This window comes from Columba livia, chromosome 8 (genome assembly GCF_036013475.1).
Source record: "Columba livia isolate bColLiv1 breed racing homer chromosome 8, bColLiv1.pat.W.v2, whole genome shotgun sequence".
Classification (NCBI taxonomy): domain Eukaryota; kingdom Metazoa; phylum Chordata; class Aves; order Columbiformes; family Columbidae; genus Columba; species Columba livia.
In genome coordinates, this window is record NC_088609.1 from 19,572,911 (window position 1) to 19,594,361 (window position 21,451).

Consider the following 21,451-nt stretch of genomic DNA (forward strand, 5'->3'; position numbering starts at 1 on the left):
ACTAAAATGGAAATGTCTATATATTTCTCATGTAAAAATAAACAAGAAAAACCAAAAAATTGCTTCCAGCAGACGAAGCACTGGCTAAGACACTACAGAAAGTGTCAACCTAGAGGTCTGTATCTCATGAAGATGGAATACAACCATGTGCTCTGAATATTGTGACATTTCAAAGTATAGAAGTAATAAAAAACAGATCAGATGTGCATGCACATAAGAATGTGCCTACTCTATAAAGAAAACATACTAGAACGGAAATCCATTACATACCAGGTTTAGAAGAATCTAATAAGAATCATTATCTTCTCAGTCATAAACCACTGTTGTACATGAATATGGCTTTTATGGCCCTCCCTTAATCACAAGCAATGCATTGACAGGCTGTCAAAAGAAATGTCTACAGCTCTCAGTTTATGCAAATACTCAAATGTTATTACCTGAAAAAGTGACTGCAAAATTAATCTTATTCAATCCAAAATCCAACTTTGTGCAGAGTTATACTTTTTATCCTATAGTAACAGAAGTTTTACATCTCATTGTGACTATACAGTCCAAACAGAAATGGGATAAGCAACTGATACACTGCACTGCCCACTGCATTATTAAGTTTCTATTGAAAATGCCTGGCAGATGACTCCTTCCTCACAATAGACATAGGAAATGAAGACATTTTGTGACAGGGGAATTCCTGTTAAGTAGTAGTCATCCTTATGCTGTGTAACTAAAAAGTATCAGCATCCTACTAAATATATGGCTGTCACATTCTAACACCTAAACAAAGCAGAGAAATAGCTAGGAGTCGCTATATGCCTTTAGCCTCAAAGAAACTTCCCAATTTAAGTTAAACATACCACCCACAAGAACTTGTTTCTTCTATGCAACATTCGATGTTTCCGAAATACTACAATTTTCAATACTGTTTACAAAACAGTTCTTTAGGTACTATGAACAACAAGTTCTTTCAAGGATTTTTTATTCCATGTTTGGAATTTTCTTTTTCTCTGAAAACTCCAATTGAGAAATCAGGAGAAAGGGCAGCTATGCTGTTTTGCACCTCTGTGCCTTTGTGAAGAACAGACCACTGATGTCTTTACTTCTTTGTGCAGAAAATGCTGGCAAATACCCTTTCAAGATAGAGCATTACTTGGTTAAAGCACATAGCACAGAACAATCTTTATTCTCTGGACGTCATAGCCAACCACAGTGTTGCCAGTGCGGTGTCTCATAAATGTGTTTTATGTATTGTATGTCTTACTGAAGTCTCATCTTTCCTAGACCACTGCTGTAAACTAATAGCCTCAAGCAGAGTGAAAAGGGGCCATTAAACTGACAGATTAAAAAGCAGGTTCCACTGGGGTTCTAGGTGCTCTAAGGACAGCCACACATGTTCATTTAACATCAATATTAAAAAGCACAGGCAAGCAAAACTGCAGGGCTTACCTACATGCAGTGCTCCTAAGCTGAAGTAATAAAGCCTGCTTCACCTAGTGCTGTTGACAAGGATGTTGTCTACAGCCGGTTTGTAGTTAACTGCAAGTTCCTCTGCAGTATTACAACTGTATCCATGCAAAGTGTGTACTAGTTAATAGTTAAACTTCTGCAACAAAAGGTTAAAAAAAAAAAAAAAAACAAAAAAACAAAACACCTCAGCTAAGCAGATCCTGCTGAACAAAGAATCTATTTCTTCAATAAGAAGGGTTTATAAGGATACAATTAGACCACTGATTTGCTTTGCAGCTGAGAGATAGGAGCCATCTAACCTACTTGAACACTTTCTGCCCCAATCTATTAAATAAGAAATAGTTTCTCACCTTTGCAAAGCACTTTGAGATCTACTAGATGAAAACACTGTAGATTTTCATGCCACTCCAGCCACGGTGGAACAGGAGATAGTATTATGATGACTCAATAGCATCAAAAGTTGGAGACATCAAGCTGCAGCTATTATGATTCAACTACACTAGTATTCTGCAGAGAGAAATCCTCTCTTTAAATTATATCTATCAAGAAATGTACCTACTTCTGGCCTCCTAAAAACAAAGCCAAAATACACGAAAAAGCAACTTCCAGCTCTAAGTGCAAGACTCAATACATAAATTACGAGATATATCCAAATTAAGATCATATTGATCTGTCTGCAAAATGTGTAATACTTAATATTGCATATTAGTTGGAAAAAAAAATTAAATTATTTTTACTGTTGCTTTCGTTTCATATCTAGTATTGGTTTTACTTATGCCTTTATTCCATTGCAATGCTACTGAAAGACAGACAAAACAATTCTGGAAGAATCCCATGCTACCAAGACAGTTAATAAAATAGTTTCTAAACCTCCACCCCCCACATTTGATTTACAACCTCATTTTCACAAGAACCATAGGCAAGGGTGGGGAAAGATAAGTATAGTTTACCTCAAATCTTCTTACACATTTGGATACAGCTTGAAATTATGATCTAAGTCATGCTAACAAACACCAGGGATTATTTTAAACAAGAAATAAAAAAGTTACTAACTAAATAAATAATTCTTGAGTAGTGAGTTTCTCTGAAAACATCGACAGGTTTTCCTAACAATACTTCTCTTATTCAGTACAAATATATGAACCTTACTAAACCTGTTTCACCCTTAGAATGCTTTTACAACAATAACTATTTACAAAGTTAACCTACTAAAAAACAAAAGATTATAAGCTATTTCTTACCTATCAGTTGCCACAAGAAACACCAGAATTTCTGAGTTCCATTCTGAGTTTCATCCTCAACCATGTGACTTGTGAGAGAGAAAAGGAGGAATAAGGAGCCATCCAAGCCCCTGTGCAGCAAAACATTAATTTATTTGTAAGCATTTTGGTGATTAGAAGTGGCTGAAAAATGAACTTGAAGTTAAATAGGCAAGATTTGCTTCACTGGGCTATCATGTCTGCTAGCTTTACATTTTCCAATATCAAATCTGAGCTAACAATTTTTTCTGTGCTATTCATGCAAACAACACATGTAAAGTTATTCCTTGAGACTGATTATATGGTTAGGCCCACTACTTGAAGTGTAGTTGCAATATTGATAAAAATGGAGTTTGAGCTATATTTTGCACAAACAAAATTACATGTGTTCTTTTTTTTTTTAATAATAACTTTAATGCACAGAAAATGCTAAACTAACAATGTGAAAAATAATTCTAAGCTAGTACACGTTTTTGCATATAATAACAGCTATCTTCATCATTACACCTATAATACAGCTGTTGTATAATTACTTAAGGAAATATATAACAAAAGTTATCCTATAAACTATAAACTATACAAAAACTATACAAACCCCCTCATTTTTCTAGAGAAACTAATTTATTTAGAAATACAGTATGAGTGTTAAGTTTTAGGTGGCAATGAGATTCCTTCCATGCCTTGTTAGGAGATGCTGCCTAAAAAGCTCATGAGGGGTGCACCCTTGTGAAACACTTCCATCTCGTGGCTGCAATTGAACACTACCAACTGCTGCAGTAAACTACAATGTGCAATACAAACAGCTGGGACCATCTTGTAGTAAACAGCCCTCTAAGGAATAGCTTAATCTTTAACTAAGCTTTTCTACCACCTTACCAGAGAGAAAAGGAAAAAAAAAAAGAAGAAAAATCACCACATCAAATATCTATCTTTTTGAAACTACTCTTTTGAGGAAGAACATTGTATAACCAGCAGAACTTTTCTAAAATAAAAGAAAAAATACTAATTTATACAAGTCTAGAATTTTTTGTTACAGTCCATCTTTCTCTGAGAATGCTGTTCAGGGACTGTGCTGCAGTATTTTAGGGGTCCACAATCTAAGAAAAGTCATGTCAGGAGCAGTCTGCGTGGAATCCCCGGACACACGGAAGCTAGAGCCAGCTCCCTGCAGTCTCTCTGGGGCAACCCCAGAAGGCAGTGACGGTCTATGGACAGCAGCAGCAGAGGGAACAGCACGGGCTCAGTCCTGTAGCATTAGCCACAGCTGACTGAGGTGACTATTTAGAGATGCCTATACAAAATTTTTATGCAAACAGGAAATAAATTATCCGATACCTTCACTGCATTAGTCCATTGCTTATCACTCCTTGCTACACACAGCAAGCCCCACAGTGCTACCTAATAGCACTCTGTAAGCATCTTTACACAGCAGTCTGGATTCTCTCTCCCAATAACCAGTAAAATTAGAACAACTAATACACTGTTGCTCAGCAGAAGGAGAAGTACAAGGAAACACCTTTGCATACTTTTTTTTTTCCAGACTATGTGTTACATGCTTAGGGTGGGGTGAGCATTATATATAAAGTTTCTACATACACTATACACACTTCACAACTCGATTAATCATCTTGTAGGAAGATCTAACTTTGAGGTTAAACTTGCACATTACTGGTTATAATCAAACAAGAACCAGAGGCCAGCTAAGTTAACACTGATGTAAGCTTTTCTGATTTTGTCTTCACTAATAAAATATTTAAACAAATACGTTTAAGAATAAAGTTGGAGTTTTAGGGGTAAGAAGCAGAACTGAAATAACTTCTTTGGTAGGGGAAAGGGGAGGGGCAAAACAGAAGACCAACAAATCAAGTCCTATTAATTAATTTGGCCATCTACTGTTGATAACGGCTTAGTTCAAAAATAGCATTTATTTTATTTCACACTTACCCTTCTGATTTTGTCAAGTCCCTTGTGGGCAAGCCTTCTTCTGAAAAGCATTTAGGATGCCTACTTTCAGCATACTCCAGAATTAAACTACAGGACAATTTCTTTTTGAATAAAAGTATCTGACATTAAATATTATTTAATTTACACATTTCAGCTGGTCATGTTATTGATTCACCTTAGTTTTTTAGTCTCAACATATACACGACTATATACGGATAGTAAAGTTATGATACCAACTACCAGTAGAGAATTTGAGATTCAGTTGGGTGCTTAGAAAGTTGTTTTACATTTTCCTTCCCTCTCACACATATGTTGATCATCATCTCCAATAGCTGATGATTCATAAAAAACATACTTAGTTGTCATAGTGCATTTTTAAGCCATAAGATTTTCATTTTACACTTATAAAAATGCAATAATGCAGTGAAGAGTTCTGTGATTGAAGCAAATGAAAATAAGGAAGGGCATAATTCTTAAAAATGTTATACGATTACTTTTGTATTTTATATTTCATTAATACAATTCTGAATTCCTTCCCAGACCTGTGTTTTGTGATGTTAAATGCCTGAAGGATGCCAGCATTAGTATTCTGCTATAAAGAGAAACACACTCAAATTCCCCCTGACCACCAATAAGAGTGCACTATCATAAGAGCTATTGCAGTGGAACACAGTCTCAGCAGGGGATTAGACTTCCATTACAGAGTTTACTAAACCAGGCGGTTCTAGTATAGCTAGCTTACAGTCTAAATAGGGCACAACAGGTCCAAGAACTAGGGCTAAGGAGGAAACATACAGTTTAAATCAAAAGCCATAGACCTCCACAGAAAAGCGTTCACGTGAATGAATACACGTTTAAAGTACAAATTCAAAAGACTATATAAAAACTCAATATGAAGGCCTGAACAAACCCTTAGAAGGCCCCCAAATTCAGTGACAGAACTAGCTGATACAAAAGATATAACAAAAGTATCAGCGCAGCAATTGTACAAAACATTAGCCATCCTGTTTCCTCTTCAGGACCTCAAAGTAGTAAAAATTATTCTTCAGCTTTTAGGAAATAAGTTTTACTTCATATCTATGACCGGTTCTGGCACGATTACTATTTTGCAAGCATGCCTTCTATGCTTACATATGTGCACATCTAGCTAGCTACACATATACTTCTATGTTTGAGTGCAAGACTTTGGGCAAATATGTCAGTATGTAACAGCTGCTCATTTTCCCAAGAAAAACAATCTCTTCGTCAATACCAATGTTTGCACACTAGGGGGAGACGTAGAAATGTGTTAGTGAGATGTAATTTTCTACCATAGATAATTAACACACATTATCATCTTAACATAATTCAGTAATAGAGGGTTTTATACCAATATATCATACAAATAGTTATGTAGGCTGTGAGACCAAAACCAGTGTTGTACCAGTTAAACACACTTAAACCTGTATCTTGACATTTATTTAAATCACTACAAATAACATTTCAAGAAATCCAGACTTCAAAGTATTTTTAAATAACATAAAGCAAAGTAATCATGTTTAATTTGTTTGTTTGGTTTGATTTTTTTTTTAATCTTTGAGGCTTGTCTCTGTGCTATACATACCTGTATGAGAAAAAATAAATGAACTATTCAGACAACAGCCTATACCAATTTAAGTGAAGTATTTGTTATTAAGATGCTAGAGTTGTGTGAAGATGATCATCAAGTAATGATTGCCATAGACTTAGGGATTCTGTATGAAAGACATCAAGTATAGTTTAACTCCATATGAATATAGAGAAGTGTTTAGGTTTGTTTACGGGTTGTTAGGGGTTTTTTTTCGGTTGGTCGGACTTCTTTTTAAATTACAGATGACTACCATGAGTTTTTCTGGTACTCTCATTGCTTTCGCTCAACTCTTTATAAATCTTCCAGAATATAATTTACTTAGACTTCATTTAATTAAATAGAGATATTCAAAATTAACTCAGATTGAAAGATACCTGAAATAACATTTTTTAATGTTGTCTGGTGCTCACTGTTGATGAAATGTTAGCTCAGGGGACTTCTTTTTCAGTTGTCCTGTTTTCACTGCAATAACCAAATTATGTTATTTTTTATTAGATTATATACACAATCTCCAAGTCTAGAAACCAATACTGTCATGAACATACACATACCAAGACAAAAAGAACAAACAAAAAAGAGGGCATGAAAAAAATTCAAGAGTAAACACATCTTGTTACTTGTACTGCCTCTAAGTCCTAAAAAGACTAGAAAACAAAGAAAATATTGCAAATAGGATTTTATAAAAATACATAAAAATAAAATATTAGGACTTAAAAAAGACAAACAGCCCTTTCCTGGGAAAATGCATAAGCCATCTCAGATCCTACTGAAAGCTAGGAAGGTAATTAAAATGCTGTTCTAAAATAATAATTTTAAAACAAATCAAACAAAGCGACAGGACTCATCTAATCACAGCATATTACAGTATATGAAGAATAAGCAGAAATTTCCCATCCAAAACCAATGGCTTGTATTTGCAGAGGTGAATGTAGTCTTCTCTTTTGCCTGCAGATGCCATTATTAGATCAAATTAAATCTAAACTGCAGCTTGTTTGTTTTCTTCATCCAGAGTATTTGCATGAGTCAGTGAGTACCAGAAGAGTTTACTTATCCTTGATTTCTAACACTGGCACATGTTCTTTAAACAAAACATACCTAGAATGTACTTTTCCTAAAAGTGCATTTGCATACAATATGTCTCAATAAAGATGGGCTAAAGTTGTCTGAAGGCTTCTCAAGTAATCCAGCATCCGTAGTCTGATGGTATACTTTCTCCCCAGGCTGTTATCTTTACCTGAAATAAAGATTTTCTTATTCCTGATTAGGGATAAAAATGAACAGTTTAGTGCTTAATCACAGTTAGACTCCCATGGCTTTACCAATTCCAACAACAAAAATCAATTTACATTATGTTTTTGTGCAGTTTACCTCATGTATTAATGCTGAATGATCTTAAAATGTGGAATTTTAATCCTATTTCCCTACTATTTAACAAATAAAACTAGAGACTAAGTTGTAAAAAGCAGCAAAGTAGCAGATCAATACTCTCAGAATGATTATGTATTTTTCTTAATGCATTATTATTTTTGAAATAAAACATCGAACTGAAGAAATACTTATTTCTTATTAATCTCAAGTGACTTCTATCATGAAGATAATTTATTAGATTTTTCTTAGTTTCATTTTTTCAAATCAAACTAGAGTGCGAAAGTCTGAATACCCCACCTCACCACTTTAAAATTAAAACAAAGCCCCCCCCCTTTTCTTTTATGTTAATCAATAAAACCCATGCATCACATACACAAAGTTTAATTACATTTTACCCAAAATATGACTGAGGAATATTTTCCTGAGTAAGAAAGGACACTAAAGGAAGGAAACAAGAATAAAAAAGGCAACACAAAACCAACACAATAAATAACCCATGATTTATAGATTATATTGATACATACAAAAAGTAAAGCCACCATAACCTTCAGTAAACATTACATCCCATTTGGGTCTCTAAACATTTCTCCATAGCACTTCCCACTCCTACAGCATGCATGTTCCTGACTGTTCTATCAGCTTTTCTTTCAGGGACACAGAACTGAGGACTATACATTTGAGCACCTCAGAGAAAACCTTTCAAGACCAAAATTAGTACTTTTATCAGAAGCATGACATCAGCTACTACAGTGACTAAGCTTCAGCCAAAGCCAGAAAAAAAACATCTAAGCAAGCATATGTGAACGGGCTCTGTTGGTATCTATGGCTGCGGATGGAGAAAGAGTAACTAGAAAATGTGAGCTCAACAAAGGCAGAATACACACTGAGGGGTACAGCACAGCAAAGTCTTGTGGGTAAGCTAACATGAGCCTCTACTTCAGAGTCAGAAGCTCACAGATCTTGCTCCAATCTTGTAGCTGTGAGTGATTTTTGTGTGGGTGCAAGTGAAGTGTGAAAGAATAACTTAATGTACTGTGTGAGCAGTTATCTGCTGGAAGTAAACACGTTCATTCCATTAACACTTAATTAAAATGAGGTGTTTTAATAAATACTGGCTGTGATCCCACTCCCATCTCAATTCCCCTGTCAGAGAAATGTATATCACCAACATATATTCCTGCAAAAGTAATTAACTTTATCAAATACTAAAGTAAAAACTCTATTTAAATTGCACTGTTTTGGTGTCTGCATTAGTTTATGGCTTAGAAGATACTCCAAAGGTGGTATCACAAGAAGATTCTTCTGTATATTACCACTATCTGCCAGAAGCTATCCAGACTCTGACATTACAGCCAGATTTGCAAAAATGCAAGACGGTGAAAATACCCGGTCTGTATTGCACAGCCCTTTATCTCAGCAAGATTAGAGTCCACTTCACCACTGTGCCTTGCAGGCGATACAGATACTGTCTTCAGCCATGTCAGTTCCTCTGCCGTCCCGGGCTTAACCCACACCTATATCCAGCTCCTCGGAAAGACCAGTAAAATAACGTACCATTCAAATCCATCCATCCCTAAATCTGCCTGCTATGATCCAAATTCCTTGACATTCATAATTTATAGATAAGACTAGGCTATAGTTATAAATATACTTTACCTTTTGGTATATTACACCAATAGATTACCGGAGCCTCAGCTAGGCTTGTTGATGTATTAATGCAATATGTTATGAGAGCACTAGCTTGCTCTGATGATGTATAGTCACCATATATATCGTAAGAATGAAGTACTTCAGTGATGTATAACTGTAACAAGGGCACCAAGCTGAAGAAAACACTAGCAGAAGTAGGCTGGGTTAACATATTGCTCTAAAATATGAATATAGTATTAACAACATGAATGAGACAGATTAGTTGACTGATTAGACATGATTAGTCAGCATGGAGACAAAACAAACAAACAAACAACCCCCCCACAAAACCCAAACACCCAACAGCAGGAAGCTATTTGCAACATTTTCACTCATGCTGCAAAAGCTAAATTTGATATGATTAAGGGTGCCCATTCAACACCTCAGTTAAAACTCTATCAGAAACCTGTTTATTTGCATGGTTTCTTTCTCCTGAGTTTCAGAAAGGCTAAAAACTAAAAGCCAGTTTGAGTTTCAAGTTTGCGAAGAACTTGGCTTTCAGTTTTAGAAAGGAAAAAACAAATAGATAAAAATATTCTCATAACAACACATATAACTACAAAACCCACAATGTTTTCTGAGCAATGCTTCTCATTAAATACAAGAACAAAAACAAACATAATTAATCATCTGGGTAGGTAGAACATCAGTAACACATATAATTTTGCAATGGGGACTTGACATAAACCCATTACATTTCTCAGCAAAATTTGGAAGGGATTGAGTACTGTGCCATTAATAGGTGTAGATTAGCTTATCAGTATTCAGCCTCTAAATGCGTGCTGTTAAGCATCTTAATAGAGGAAAGAAACTAAGGTGAAGAAATCTTTTTTGTTGTTCTGTTTCACTTGTAAGCTTACTACAGAAAACACCTCTTACTAATTTTGAAGAATTTTACACTACATTACTTTCAGCAAGGAAACAATACCCTTGGTGATGAAGGAAGGTCTCAAAAACAACTGAATACAGAAGAAAACCGACAAGGAATTAACACTTAAAGTTACAAAAACTGGTGACCAGTTACATGATGTAGTTTTTCTCTTAACAATGCTTGTGCTTAGATACATGATTCAGAAGAAGGAGTTATGTTTCTAAAACCTTCAGCCAAATACAAAATAATACATTTACAGAAGTAGAAATATCCCAGCTTTCTCTTCACTTGAAAAGCATAAAAATCTTAACAATTGAATATTCTCTGTTAAGCCTTGAGTAGTAGGAAAGCAATTAAGCAACATCACACCTCCTGTCAGAAGGAAATTATTAGCTGCAATAAAAATCGTTGAATATTTTTGATGGCAGGTCTGCAGTAGAAGACTTTTTTTTTTTTTTTCTTTTACAGAGTAGTAAGGTATATTAGTCTTGAAAAAAAATGTATGCTGGTTCCTGGTTCAGCATAACTACCTTTCCCTGTTTGTTTCAAATCAGAAATCACAATATCACTGCATAACAGCATCAGTTACAACTATAGTGTGAAAGTTCTCAAAGGAAAAGGATGATTCACTCTCTTTACTGTAGTCTTTTCACAGAAAATAGTTCTAAGAGCCTGACATGTTCTCAAAGACCGAAGTCTCAAGGTGTTGAACAGCTTCCCTAGAAGGAAAGATGATAGCTATGAATATCTGGCTTGGAAGCTTTGATATATAGGAAAAAGCTTGGGTTTTAGCTTATGAATTTCTCAGCACTGTTGGAAGTAAAAAGTGGTAGGTCCAGGCCTCTTAGGACTCAGTATTAAAGAATAAAAATTCAAATTCATTTTCATCCTTGCCGTTAATTTTCACTAGCTTCAGCCAGCAAACTAAAGGTAAAAGGTTAAATGATGACTAGAGTAAAAAACACAAGAAAGTAGTTGATTGGGAAAGTTCTCTACAACTTCATGGGATGACTTACGTATTATTCAGAAAGAGCTACCCTTCTAATCCACTATGAAAAGTACTGAAAGTGGTTTGAGCAATCAAAAGAATTCACTAGCAACAACACTCAACATGAACTTACTTCAGACTGAGTTGAAGAGCATCATCACTGGTACTTTAAGCCCAGATTTTTCAACGGACTACAAAACCACTAAAAAAAGCATTCCTCAAATAAGGTTGTAAAATACTTTTACCATCTCTCTCTTCTGTAGTTTTCCCCTGCAGAAATAAATACAAAGTGCTTTGTTTAATATGTATTTTTAAAGGCTGATATTTCAAAAATGAAAGCCATAAAAAACACTTCAAAGTTGCAGTAGCACTACTAGATCATAATGCAAAAGTAAAAAAACAATGTTAAAAAAATTGGTACTCACATCATCTACCTTGCAAATGTTTAAGATAGAAAGGCAGCTCTTCTTATCTAACTTTATGCAACATAAAATTATGTTACAAATACCATTCAACAGAATCTCCTTCCACTCTTACACAAGAGTCCTAAGTCAAAGGTTTAAGATGAAGAGATGTGAATGTCCTGCCAAGTGCTTACTGTGTTTCCTAGTTATTTCAACAGTCTTTAGTTTCTCCATTCATATTATCTCCAAAGAATTTTTACTTACTGTGTTAAATTATTTTTATAGGCTTAGGTAATAACAAGACTTTTAGTAAAAGAAAAGGCACTACATTTTGAAGTCTAACAGCCCCTTAAGGAATTCAATTTTTTCTTGTGAAATTTAGAATACTTATCTCATACAATGTAATTTACTTTCATGCCACTTACTGTAATATTAGGCATAAATTTTAGCTTTTTGTGACATGTTGCCTTCCTTTCATGTATTTCTTGATAACAGCATTTTATACCCACTCTATTCTACCAGGTGAAAGCTCTGCAGGAAACGGGGGTGAAGACTGGAGTTTACGCGTGTGTTTTGAAATTCCCTTCTCTTTCCAAGCAAGTTCAATTTCACTCATTTCAACCTGTTCTCCTCGAGACTCAATAGTTTCATTACAAAGAGTTTGATATTTCAACGATGGCTGTCCTTGTTCAAGTTCAAAATTCTTAATAAGGGAATCAACCAGAGAGTCCAATTCATCCAAGTTCATAAAAGGCAAGGGTGTTTTCTGGATAGGATTGTTGGCAGAAGTAGAAGACACGACAAATAACTTGAAATAGTTATTAAAATATCCAGCTATGACACAAATCTTTTCTGCAAAGCTCCTGAGAGGGTTTGTGTTTCTGTATGACCCTATGAAAAACAAAAACAAGAAGAATCAAATACAGCATTTTGCAAAGAGAGGCCAAGTAGACCCCTCTCACTGTTGTTTTACAGGTCTCCTGTATCCCACAGGTTGCTATCAAGACAGGCAATAACCCAGCTAAATACCTTGTAATGTAGAAGAAGCAATTTGATAGACCTCAGCAAGGCACTGCTCCAATTCCAAATACTTCACAGCAATGTTAGTTCTTTTCTTTATTTCCTGATATAGAGATTCTTCTTCTAGTAACTGAGATTCTATTTCTTTCTATATCAATAAAGAACAATTAAAAAAAAATACACGACAGTATATTAACTATTAAACACGCCTATTAGGATTCAATCATATAGAACAGGCTAATGCTGAAGCACAAAATGAAGGCGATGCCAAGCCACAAAACTTAAGATAGCTCTAAAAATAAGTGCAGATTGTTGACAGGAGAAAAGGAAAGGAAAAAAAAGCAAACAGAACCATAAAGTCCAGAAAAGCTTTGGCTCTTAGTAGATAGATAAAATAATCTATCCTGGCTTTTAACTCAATATACCAATAACTATGGCCATAAACTATTGCAGCAGCTATAACACAATTCAACTAGCATTACTGAACTTGAGGTTTTCAACTTAAAAGAAAACAAAACATGTGATTAGGGTGTTCATAATTAGAACAAAAAGAAGGAAAATACAAGCACCCCCAGAAATATCTTAAGTAAAAATCAAAATCAAATAGTTTTGAGTGGAAATGCAGTAGCCAGAACAGTTAGCGTTCCAATCACAAGAATACCACTGACACAGCGCTATCATACAACTGTAAATATACAGAAGGTAGTTTCAATTCCTCTTCATTATATGCATCCTTTAAATTTAAACCCCAGACTCAAAGCATGTTTTGCGAAACCTTTCTCTTACCTTTCTGCAATAAGAGACGTTATTTTCAAGGAAACTGGCTAATGCCACAACGTTATCCTTTATTCGATTTTGAATCTACAAAGAAACTTTTAATTACATGGTACACTTGATACAAGACAAAGTAAAAAGTACATTAATATTTAGAAGGACAACAATGAACACTGGCATACTAATGAGAAAAATAGTCAGAAGCAGAAGTAACATTTTCTGCAACATAACATGCAATTTTTCAAATAAAATGTTAACTGGTAGAAAACATTGTTAACTACTAATATATTTGCAAGGTTTTAAACAACCACTTAATATGCGAGGATCAAATGAGCAAATTTAAATATTCAGTACAGAAAGGTTGTGCTGTACTTTTTGAATCGCTGTCATTCTAAGTGGCAGGGATTCTCTCCTAGTTAACACCCTGGTGTTCTCTCCCTGACTTCACATCAGTTCCACCAGCAACAAGCATATACAGGAATCCCACAGATACATAGGACTCCTCTGCAAGTGAACAGCTCTACCTGGAAAGCAGACTGCTCAATTTCTTTTGCTGGAAACATGAAGTATTTGGGAGTTGAGCAAGGAGATAGGAACAATTTCACTATTATCTGTAGGATTAAGAATGACAACAGTGAAAACCATAATATGAAGAAATTTCTGCTTTCCTTGAGACAAACTATTTACCACTCCTCTTCTACTTATTTGAACCCTTTATTTCAGTTCATGTATTACAGATTTTTAAGTAGTAATATATTATTTGGAAATAAGTATTTTCTATATCCCAGCTCATTAAGAAAATTTTCTTACTGGCCACAGTTCTACAAATTTATCAACTTTGAAGAAAAAAAACAAGAAAAAACAAAAAACACGAGGCAGAAGACAGGATTGCTTAGACACGGGTGAGCTGTCACTGTTGGCCTTCCATGCTATCTACACAAAACACTTATTCAGAGGAAAAGTGACAGAACAAGCCTATATATCCCAACATCAAAAGGAAGTATGTACACTAGGTACAGCCAGTACCTTGCTAAAGAACATTTCAGTTTTTCCAAACCATTTCCTTGGAATTCAGCCAGACATTCTGTCAAAATGACTCACCCGCTAACAAAGTGGCATATTTCTAAGGGGTACTCTAGCTTGCCTACTGCAATTTTCATACAGTCACATTATTCCTTATACTTAATTCTCTGCTTTGCATAACACCCTATAGTATCATCTCCCTCATGATTTGTCACCTAGGCAAAACAAGAAGAAAATAACAGGCTGTAGCTTAAAAAAAGCCCCTTGAGGCAAAAACCCAAACAATCCACTACTGAATTTACCATGCAATGAGGCCTGCTCTAAGTGCCAAAATACACTAGACACACCAATAATAGTATGTTTGTTTCATGAAAGAGCAGCTCCTCCTCAGAAGAACTCTGGCTTCAGCACACTGAAAAGAAACCAACCCAAACCTATTCAATTTGACAAAAATGTAACTGCTAAACTGCTACCTGGGGCCAGAGGGAAATACACACACATCTGTTTATTGTGAGGTAATAAGGATATGTCAAAATTACAATAATTAAATTGAGGTCTTATTATGAAAGATAAGAGCTTCTGATTGATGTAATTCCCACAATAAGTTTGGAAAGTGACAGGAACAACTCATTAATACAATACAAATAATTTGCTGTAACCTTCCTATACAGTGTAATAAGGAAGTTGCTCAAAAACACCACTGCTGCTTATCAACCTGGAAAGTATTTCAAAGTCAGCCGTGATTTCTGCGTAGAACAAAAATCAAGCAGGATATTTCTGACTTCTGTGCTATTAAATAGCTACATTAGTCAATCAATTTCCCTCTAAAGTGCCTAATTCGTGAAAGTGCTTCAGCATACCACAAGCATTAAGCACACGAGAAGATTAGTTCTTAAAAGATAACACTGAACTATTTTAATATTTAGATAGCATGCTGTTTTGGACTAGGAATGTAAGGACAGTGTATGACAACATGAAGTCTTCAAACTTTCTAATAATCTTTATGACAATAACAGCAAATGTAGTGGTGATTACTATTATAAATACAAAATAACAATTAACTTCCAGGATCATAAAGTGTTATATATTAAATATGAAATCTCTTTACAAACTCAACAGTAGCATACAGAATAAATGGTCCACTCGCTTCTTTGTGACAGTTTTCATATTCGCTTTTCATATTCACTCTCTCTTTCTTGGTTACACTGTGAAGTTTTACACAAAATGCCCTCCAATGCACAGAGAAATTATTCTCAATAAAATACACTTAAATGTTCAGTCTACATAAATAAAAGACTAAACAATGTAAAAAAGTCTGAGAGATTGTAGCCAATATTCCCACTTACCACCCATCTCAAACCTCTGTTACTAATCATAATTGTATTCCTGCTATAAGTTTTCTAGACAGAATTGCTCAAAAATACAAGAACATGATGAAGTGTCTCTAAGACACAGCAGTAGTTTTTAATCTTACTTTCATCTCACCTCATTTTGTGGATACTGTTTCATGAGTTCTTTCTGCACCATTCTTGCTTTTTCTTCTACAGTATCAATGAGAAACTCCAGCCCTGAGGCTACTCCATCAGAAATGGCAAGTACGAAGTACTTTTAAAATAAAGATTCAACACATAATGATTAAAGGAACTGATATGGTCTTGAATTAAAACAAATTTTTTGTAGTAGACAGGAAACCTAATTTTCTTTTGAACAAATTGGTCAGTGATGGCCTGTTCAGTCACTTGTCATTTTTAGACCACTGGGGCTCAGCACTTGAAACTCCTTTTCCTAATTTTCTTCAGATTTCTGAAAATTCTATGAGGTACTTAATCACAGATTACAGAAATGAGTATTGAATTCCAGTGAAATAGGTAGACTTGTACAATCTCAGGGCAGATACAATCCTAAAAACACAGTATTTATTTCTCTTTATAGATGAAAGTTATACAGAATTAAAGTGTGGTTTGTTGTGGTGGGGGTTTTTTGTTTTGTTTTTATTTTTAAGGCAAAATATATCAAGAGTATTAAGATATATCCATTTTTGCCATAATAAATGAAGCATTAAATTAAGTCTCGAAAATACTTAATTCAGTTCATCAAATTGTTATACGGAACAATTTGCTTCTGATCACAGTTACTAAAAATGTGATATCAACATTAAAATCACTATTTCTAATAAACATTTTTTCACCTGTGGACTAGTTGCAGGAATGTTCTCTTCAGAAAAGGAAATATCAGCTCTTGTGATTACTGCCAAGTGTCCTATATATTTCATTGTTTGTTTTATGGTTTGGTTTACTTTGCTCCATGCTTCTGTTACCATCGAGGATATATCTGAAGAACATCCCTGAGAAATAAAGGCATATCATTCACTGAAGCTAGAGAGCACCTCTGCTCAAAGAGCACAGGCTTTCTATAACACAGGAGCTTGTAACACACAATAGCTTGAGGCATTTTCAGCTTTATGCCTCCCTATTTCCAATGGCTTATCTACCACAGCTAGAAGACCACACCTTGCAACCACAAAGAAGAATGGTATCATTATACTTACAGAGTTTAAAAAAAAAAAAAAAAAAAAAAAAAAAAGTTAAAAAAAACAACAAAACACAAAAAACCAATACTACTCTTCACAAAGCTGTAGCATGAACAAAATAAATATTTACTGGCCACTGGTTTATTAATTTATAAATAGCAGCATTTCACAAGAGCACTTGCTCTTGTCACTGCAAAATTCATTTTCCTCTTTTATATTTAAGCACCTATGCTATTGTGAGGGCGTGGGCACAGAAAGGTCTGCATTACTCTGAACTAGCATATGGCAGTACTGGTTTAGCCAGCAGAACCTTTGCTGTTCATTTTCCTTTGGTGTGTCCATTTGTCATTGCATATGTTGGACATTTAAATCTGCAGTAAATATTGCATTAATGCACAGAACTTCTCTACACACAGATGATGCCTTTAATTTACTTTACCTGCAACAGTAGCTGTAAATAACCTCCCAAGTTCTTTACTTCTTCTTTTATTTCTTCATCAACTTTTACGGATCCAGAGCACTTTTGGACATTGTCAAGCCACAGCTTAGTTAGAACCACAAGTTGGTCAAAAGCAGATATAATTCTGATGCTGTAGGACTGAGCAGCACGATCAAGAGAGAAAACTAAAAGAGAAAAAGATCTATCAGAAGGTCTCCTTTGCATATCGAAGTAGGAATGTTAATTCTTCTGATAAGCAAACATACAAATGTTTGTGCATTTGAAAGACAAGTCATTAGCAATACGTTTACTTTAAACTGTTATGAGAATGAGACTTACAGTTTTCTTGACATTCTTCGTCTTGTTGTTCATAGGCTTTTGAAATGGCAGAAGCTCCAGAGAAAATGATAAACAAATTAGTCAGGAGACTATCTGCTATGTTCTGTCCTCCTTCATGATTCTGTTCCAGTAGATCTAAAGCTGAACTTATAGATTCTTTGCAAATTCCAGGAAGAAACAATTCAGAATGGCTTGGACATGTGCTGGACTTGTTCTGTGAACCTGTATGATGTCAAAGCAAAACACATATACAAGAAACTCTTCATAGGAGTTAGCAGTCGTCGTGTCTTTGCAATTACTATTTTATATTGCTTCTTCAGCAATCTTCAACTAGTCAGAAAAAAAAACACGTATGCCACATTCTACCTCATTTCTAGACTGTTAGTACAAAGACAAGTTCCACAGTGAAATTCTTTGATGTGAATCTATCATTTTCAACAATTGAACCTACAGAGGCATAAAATAATGAAATCCAGCCAATCTAAAATAACTGAACGCCATAAAAATATTTGGAAGACTGAAGCAACCAGTATTTCAGAAAAAAAAACAGTTTACAGAACCTGACAAAAAGCTTGAGGCAACAGCAGCAGTTGAATGAATAGCAACAACTCAAACAAAGTCTCAAAATCCTTACACCACGATTCAACCTCTGGGAATTTGTTACATGAACTATCACCTTTCTCCAGTTAGCCTGCATAGTTAAGTGGAGTAATGTTTTATGTAAGTTTCTTAAATAGTGGTCATAAGCATTGGTCAAGAAGTTTTTGCCCTAAGCAAGCATAATCAAAACCACAAAAAAACCCCTGCTGTTAATAGCTTGATATCATAAGCTTGAAGATACTATAAATAGGATATTTTTCATTTTGTTTTCCACTTTCTTTTAAAGACTATTAGAAGTACACATAATTTAGACATGTAGTAGTTTCAAGTTCTCAATATGAAAGGAAAGGTGTTCTACCATATAGTAAGTACCTGATATATAGGAAGACTGCATATTCTGAATTGGTTTCAAATTTATCTCAGACAAACATCCAGAAATTCTCTTGTTCTTCATGAAACTCCTACTTCTAGAAAAGCATTATAGAGAAAATATAAAAACACTTTAAAAGAAAATAATCTCCTCATATCCACTGAAAGTTCAATGAACATTAACAGACATCAGGCAAACAAAAACAACATCTACTTTTAATTAGAAACAACACCTAAACGAGAGTGAAAATAAGACAATATAGCCTGTAGGATAGATCGTATTTAGTTTCCTCAGGCTCTTTCTACTACAGCAAGATATTCTTTCCACATTCAATTTTTAAGGTACTGGTTTACTACTGGATTATTATTATCTAGAACTTGAAACAAACCACATTTCTTTCCTACCTGTTGGCCTGGCTCTGGGTGCTTAGCTGTTGGTACCCAAGGGCAGCTCTTGGTAAGAGCTGCTCAAGAAGCTTCAGCCAGCCTTGAAGCATTAAAGAAACAGCTGGAAGGAGACTCAGCAGGGGCTCCCCAACTTTTCTTGAAGCTGAATTTCAGATGAGTCTCCTGTCCTTGGTCCTGCCTGACTTTACACCACAGTTGTGTTGTAACCACACCTGTGCCTGGCCGTGTAATGCCATTGACCTGGACCTCCAAATTTGACTTCCCAGTTTATCCCAGGGCCTTGTCACAACAGCTTGTGTTACTAAGGGGCATCAATAACCTTAACCTGTGGGTCCTCTGCAGGTTAATCCAGAGTCCTGTGCTACGGAAAAATGTATCAATTTCTGAGATGGCTTTCTGAAATAATTTGAAACAGCCTTTAATTTCCTCCATCTAGTTGACAATAGTCACACATAAAACACGCTGGCACTGATCTGACATACATTGCATATTTACTATGCCTGACCTCAGGAACATTGCTGTTTAATCTGGTGAACTGCTTTAGTGGCATGTAATTTTTATTAGCAACGTGTTACATATTAACATTTCAAAAGTGAAGCCAGTAAAGAACAGTAAGGCAACATATTTAGTTTAAACTTTCCACCCCACTCACAAATGTATACATAACTTTTCCTTTAATTTTTAAGTTGGACATTATAATAAGGTAAAAGAAGAATTAATAAATAAAAGACTACATTAGTGGTACAGAAGCATGTTTAGATTATTACACAAATTATTTTTTTAGTTGTTTTAAGCAGAGATGAAGGAGCTACAAGTTAATATCACCTTCTTCTGGAAAGACTGGAAACTGAGGCACCTGAAAGGTCAGGTTCCCACTCATCAGCAGGGTCATAAAATACATCAGCACTTTTACTGCTGTCGTTACTCTGAAAAAAGAAAAAAATAAAGAACACACAGGGGAGAAGGAGGGTTAACCAGAAAGTAGTAATAAAGCATACAACATATGGATGAAGACAACATGTTCTACTAAGAGCAGAACAGTAGTTTTAATTTTTTTTTTCTTTAGTTTGGATATGTGTAATCTACAAGATAACTGACTTCCAGATAACTTGAGGAGCAGGTGTTTGAAAACAAACTAAAACATGATAAACATTCAGTGAAGACACCTGGCTACCCAGCATGAGACACAGGAACACCAAGTATGAAAATTTTTCACAGCTCACTCCATATGCCAGATTTATTAAGAATCTGGGCATATGAACTACAATTTTTATTTATTTTTATACCTGGATTTGTGTAACAGTTTTAGCAACAGTTTTCCACCAGAAATATAATCCAGTCTCCAAAATTGCCAAGATTCAAACAGTTTTTAGTAATAAATACGGCAATATTATTCTAGCACTGGAAATACTTTGATATTACAGAGTTATGTCATAAAGGAGTGTTTCCTCATTTTTTCTGGCTTTTCTTTGATGGCTTTTTTCCTTTTTGGACAAAATATCAAAATACTTTTATTTCAGATATCTACTCATGTATGAAGAAGTTATTCTTTCAAGTAAAACATAAGTCTTTAATTAGACACAATTGTTTTTAATGTAGGAAAAAAAGAGCATTCTGAAGTGTAAAAAGCCTTTGTGTATTTGACACGCACCTTCAGTGCTCCAACAGTTGAGATTTCTTGCTCCACAAAATTTGGGTATGCTATTTATGCCAGAACGTGATTTGCATTTGAAAACAGTAAGCATCCAAATATTTATTTATATATTATTTGGAGTAATTTCTACCCATTTTTCAATAGTGCTCCAGGCTGAACATAAAACAGATTTTGGAATGAAAAGAAGTTATACTATCAGGAGAACCACAAATTTGAGCACAGAACACTATAAAACAAGCTGTTCTCTTAATCAAAAACCTGGTCTTAAGTATATATTTTTCTTTTGCGTATTAATTTAAAAAAAAAAACCCAAACTTGTATAGCATAAAATACAGGATCATTATGGTACCAAAAAAAAAAAAAAAAGAAAAGGAAATAAAGTAATTTTAAAGACCACCGGTTCTGATAGGGGTTTTTTGTTGTTGTTTTTTGGGGTTTTTTAAGAAGTTCTTAGGCCTCTTGAGCCTTCACGTCTAAAACAGAAAAAAAGGCAATGGAATGCAATGAAACAGTGTCTCTTCAATTGGAGTCAAACTTCTTTCTTACAACATCTCTCTCTTCAGGAGACTAAAATAATACCATCCTCTCAGCAAATAAGAGCCGATACTGTAAGCTTTTCTTTAAAGCACATACAGACAAAAGCAACCAGTAGGAAATTAACCTACCAGAACGAAATTCAAGTGATACCTTTAAAAAGTCAAG

At 34.8% G+C, this 21,451-nt stretch overlaps 1 protein-coding gene across 7 annotated transcripts in view; it reads right to left on the reverse strand.

Moving 5' to 3' along the window:
• Window positions 1–6,010: 6,010 nt before the first annotated feature.
• The window catches only part of KIF14 (kinesin family member 14), a 29,952-nt gene continuing 14,511 nt past the window's right edge, over window positions 6,011–21,451 (reverse strand). The window contains exons 21-32 of one of the 7 annotated variants that reach the window (XR_010474333.1): window positions 19,921–20,021; window positions 18,691–18,785; window positions 17,719–17,940; window positions 17,380–17,564; window positions 16,599–16,754; window positions 15,896–16,015; window positions 13,400–13,474; window positions 12,623–12,761; window positions 12,103–12,484; window positions 11,323–11,459; window positions 7,369–7,507; window positions 6,011–6,735 (exon numbers count right to left, since the gene is read on the reverse strand). Coding sequence is in view for 1 of the 7 variants with exons in the window: in XM_005498791.3 (XP_005498848.3) it covers window positions 11,408–11,459; window positions 12,103–12,484; window positions 12,623–12,761; window positions 13,400–13,474; window positions 15,896–16,015; window positions 16,599–16,754; window positions 17,380–17,564; window positions 17,719–17,940; window positions 18,691–18,785; window positions 19,921–20,021 (1,527 nt within the window). In the remaining 6 variants the exon portion in view is untranslated. Of the gene's footprint in view, window positions 11,460–12,018; window positions 12,485–12,622; window positions 12,762–13,399; window positions 13,475–15,895; window positions 16,016–16,598; window positions 16,755–17,379; window positions 17,565–17,718; window positions 17,941–18,690; window positions 18,786–19,920; window positions 20,022–21,451 lie in introns of all 7 variants that reach the window. The other 6 variants (XR_010474332.1, XR_010474331.1, XR_010474330.1 and 3 more) reach the window with 6 other exon arrangements.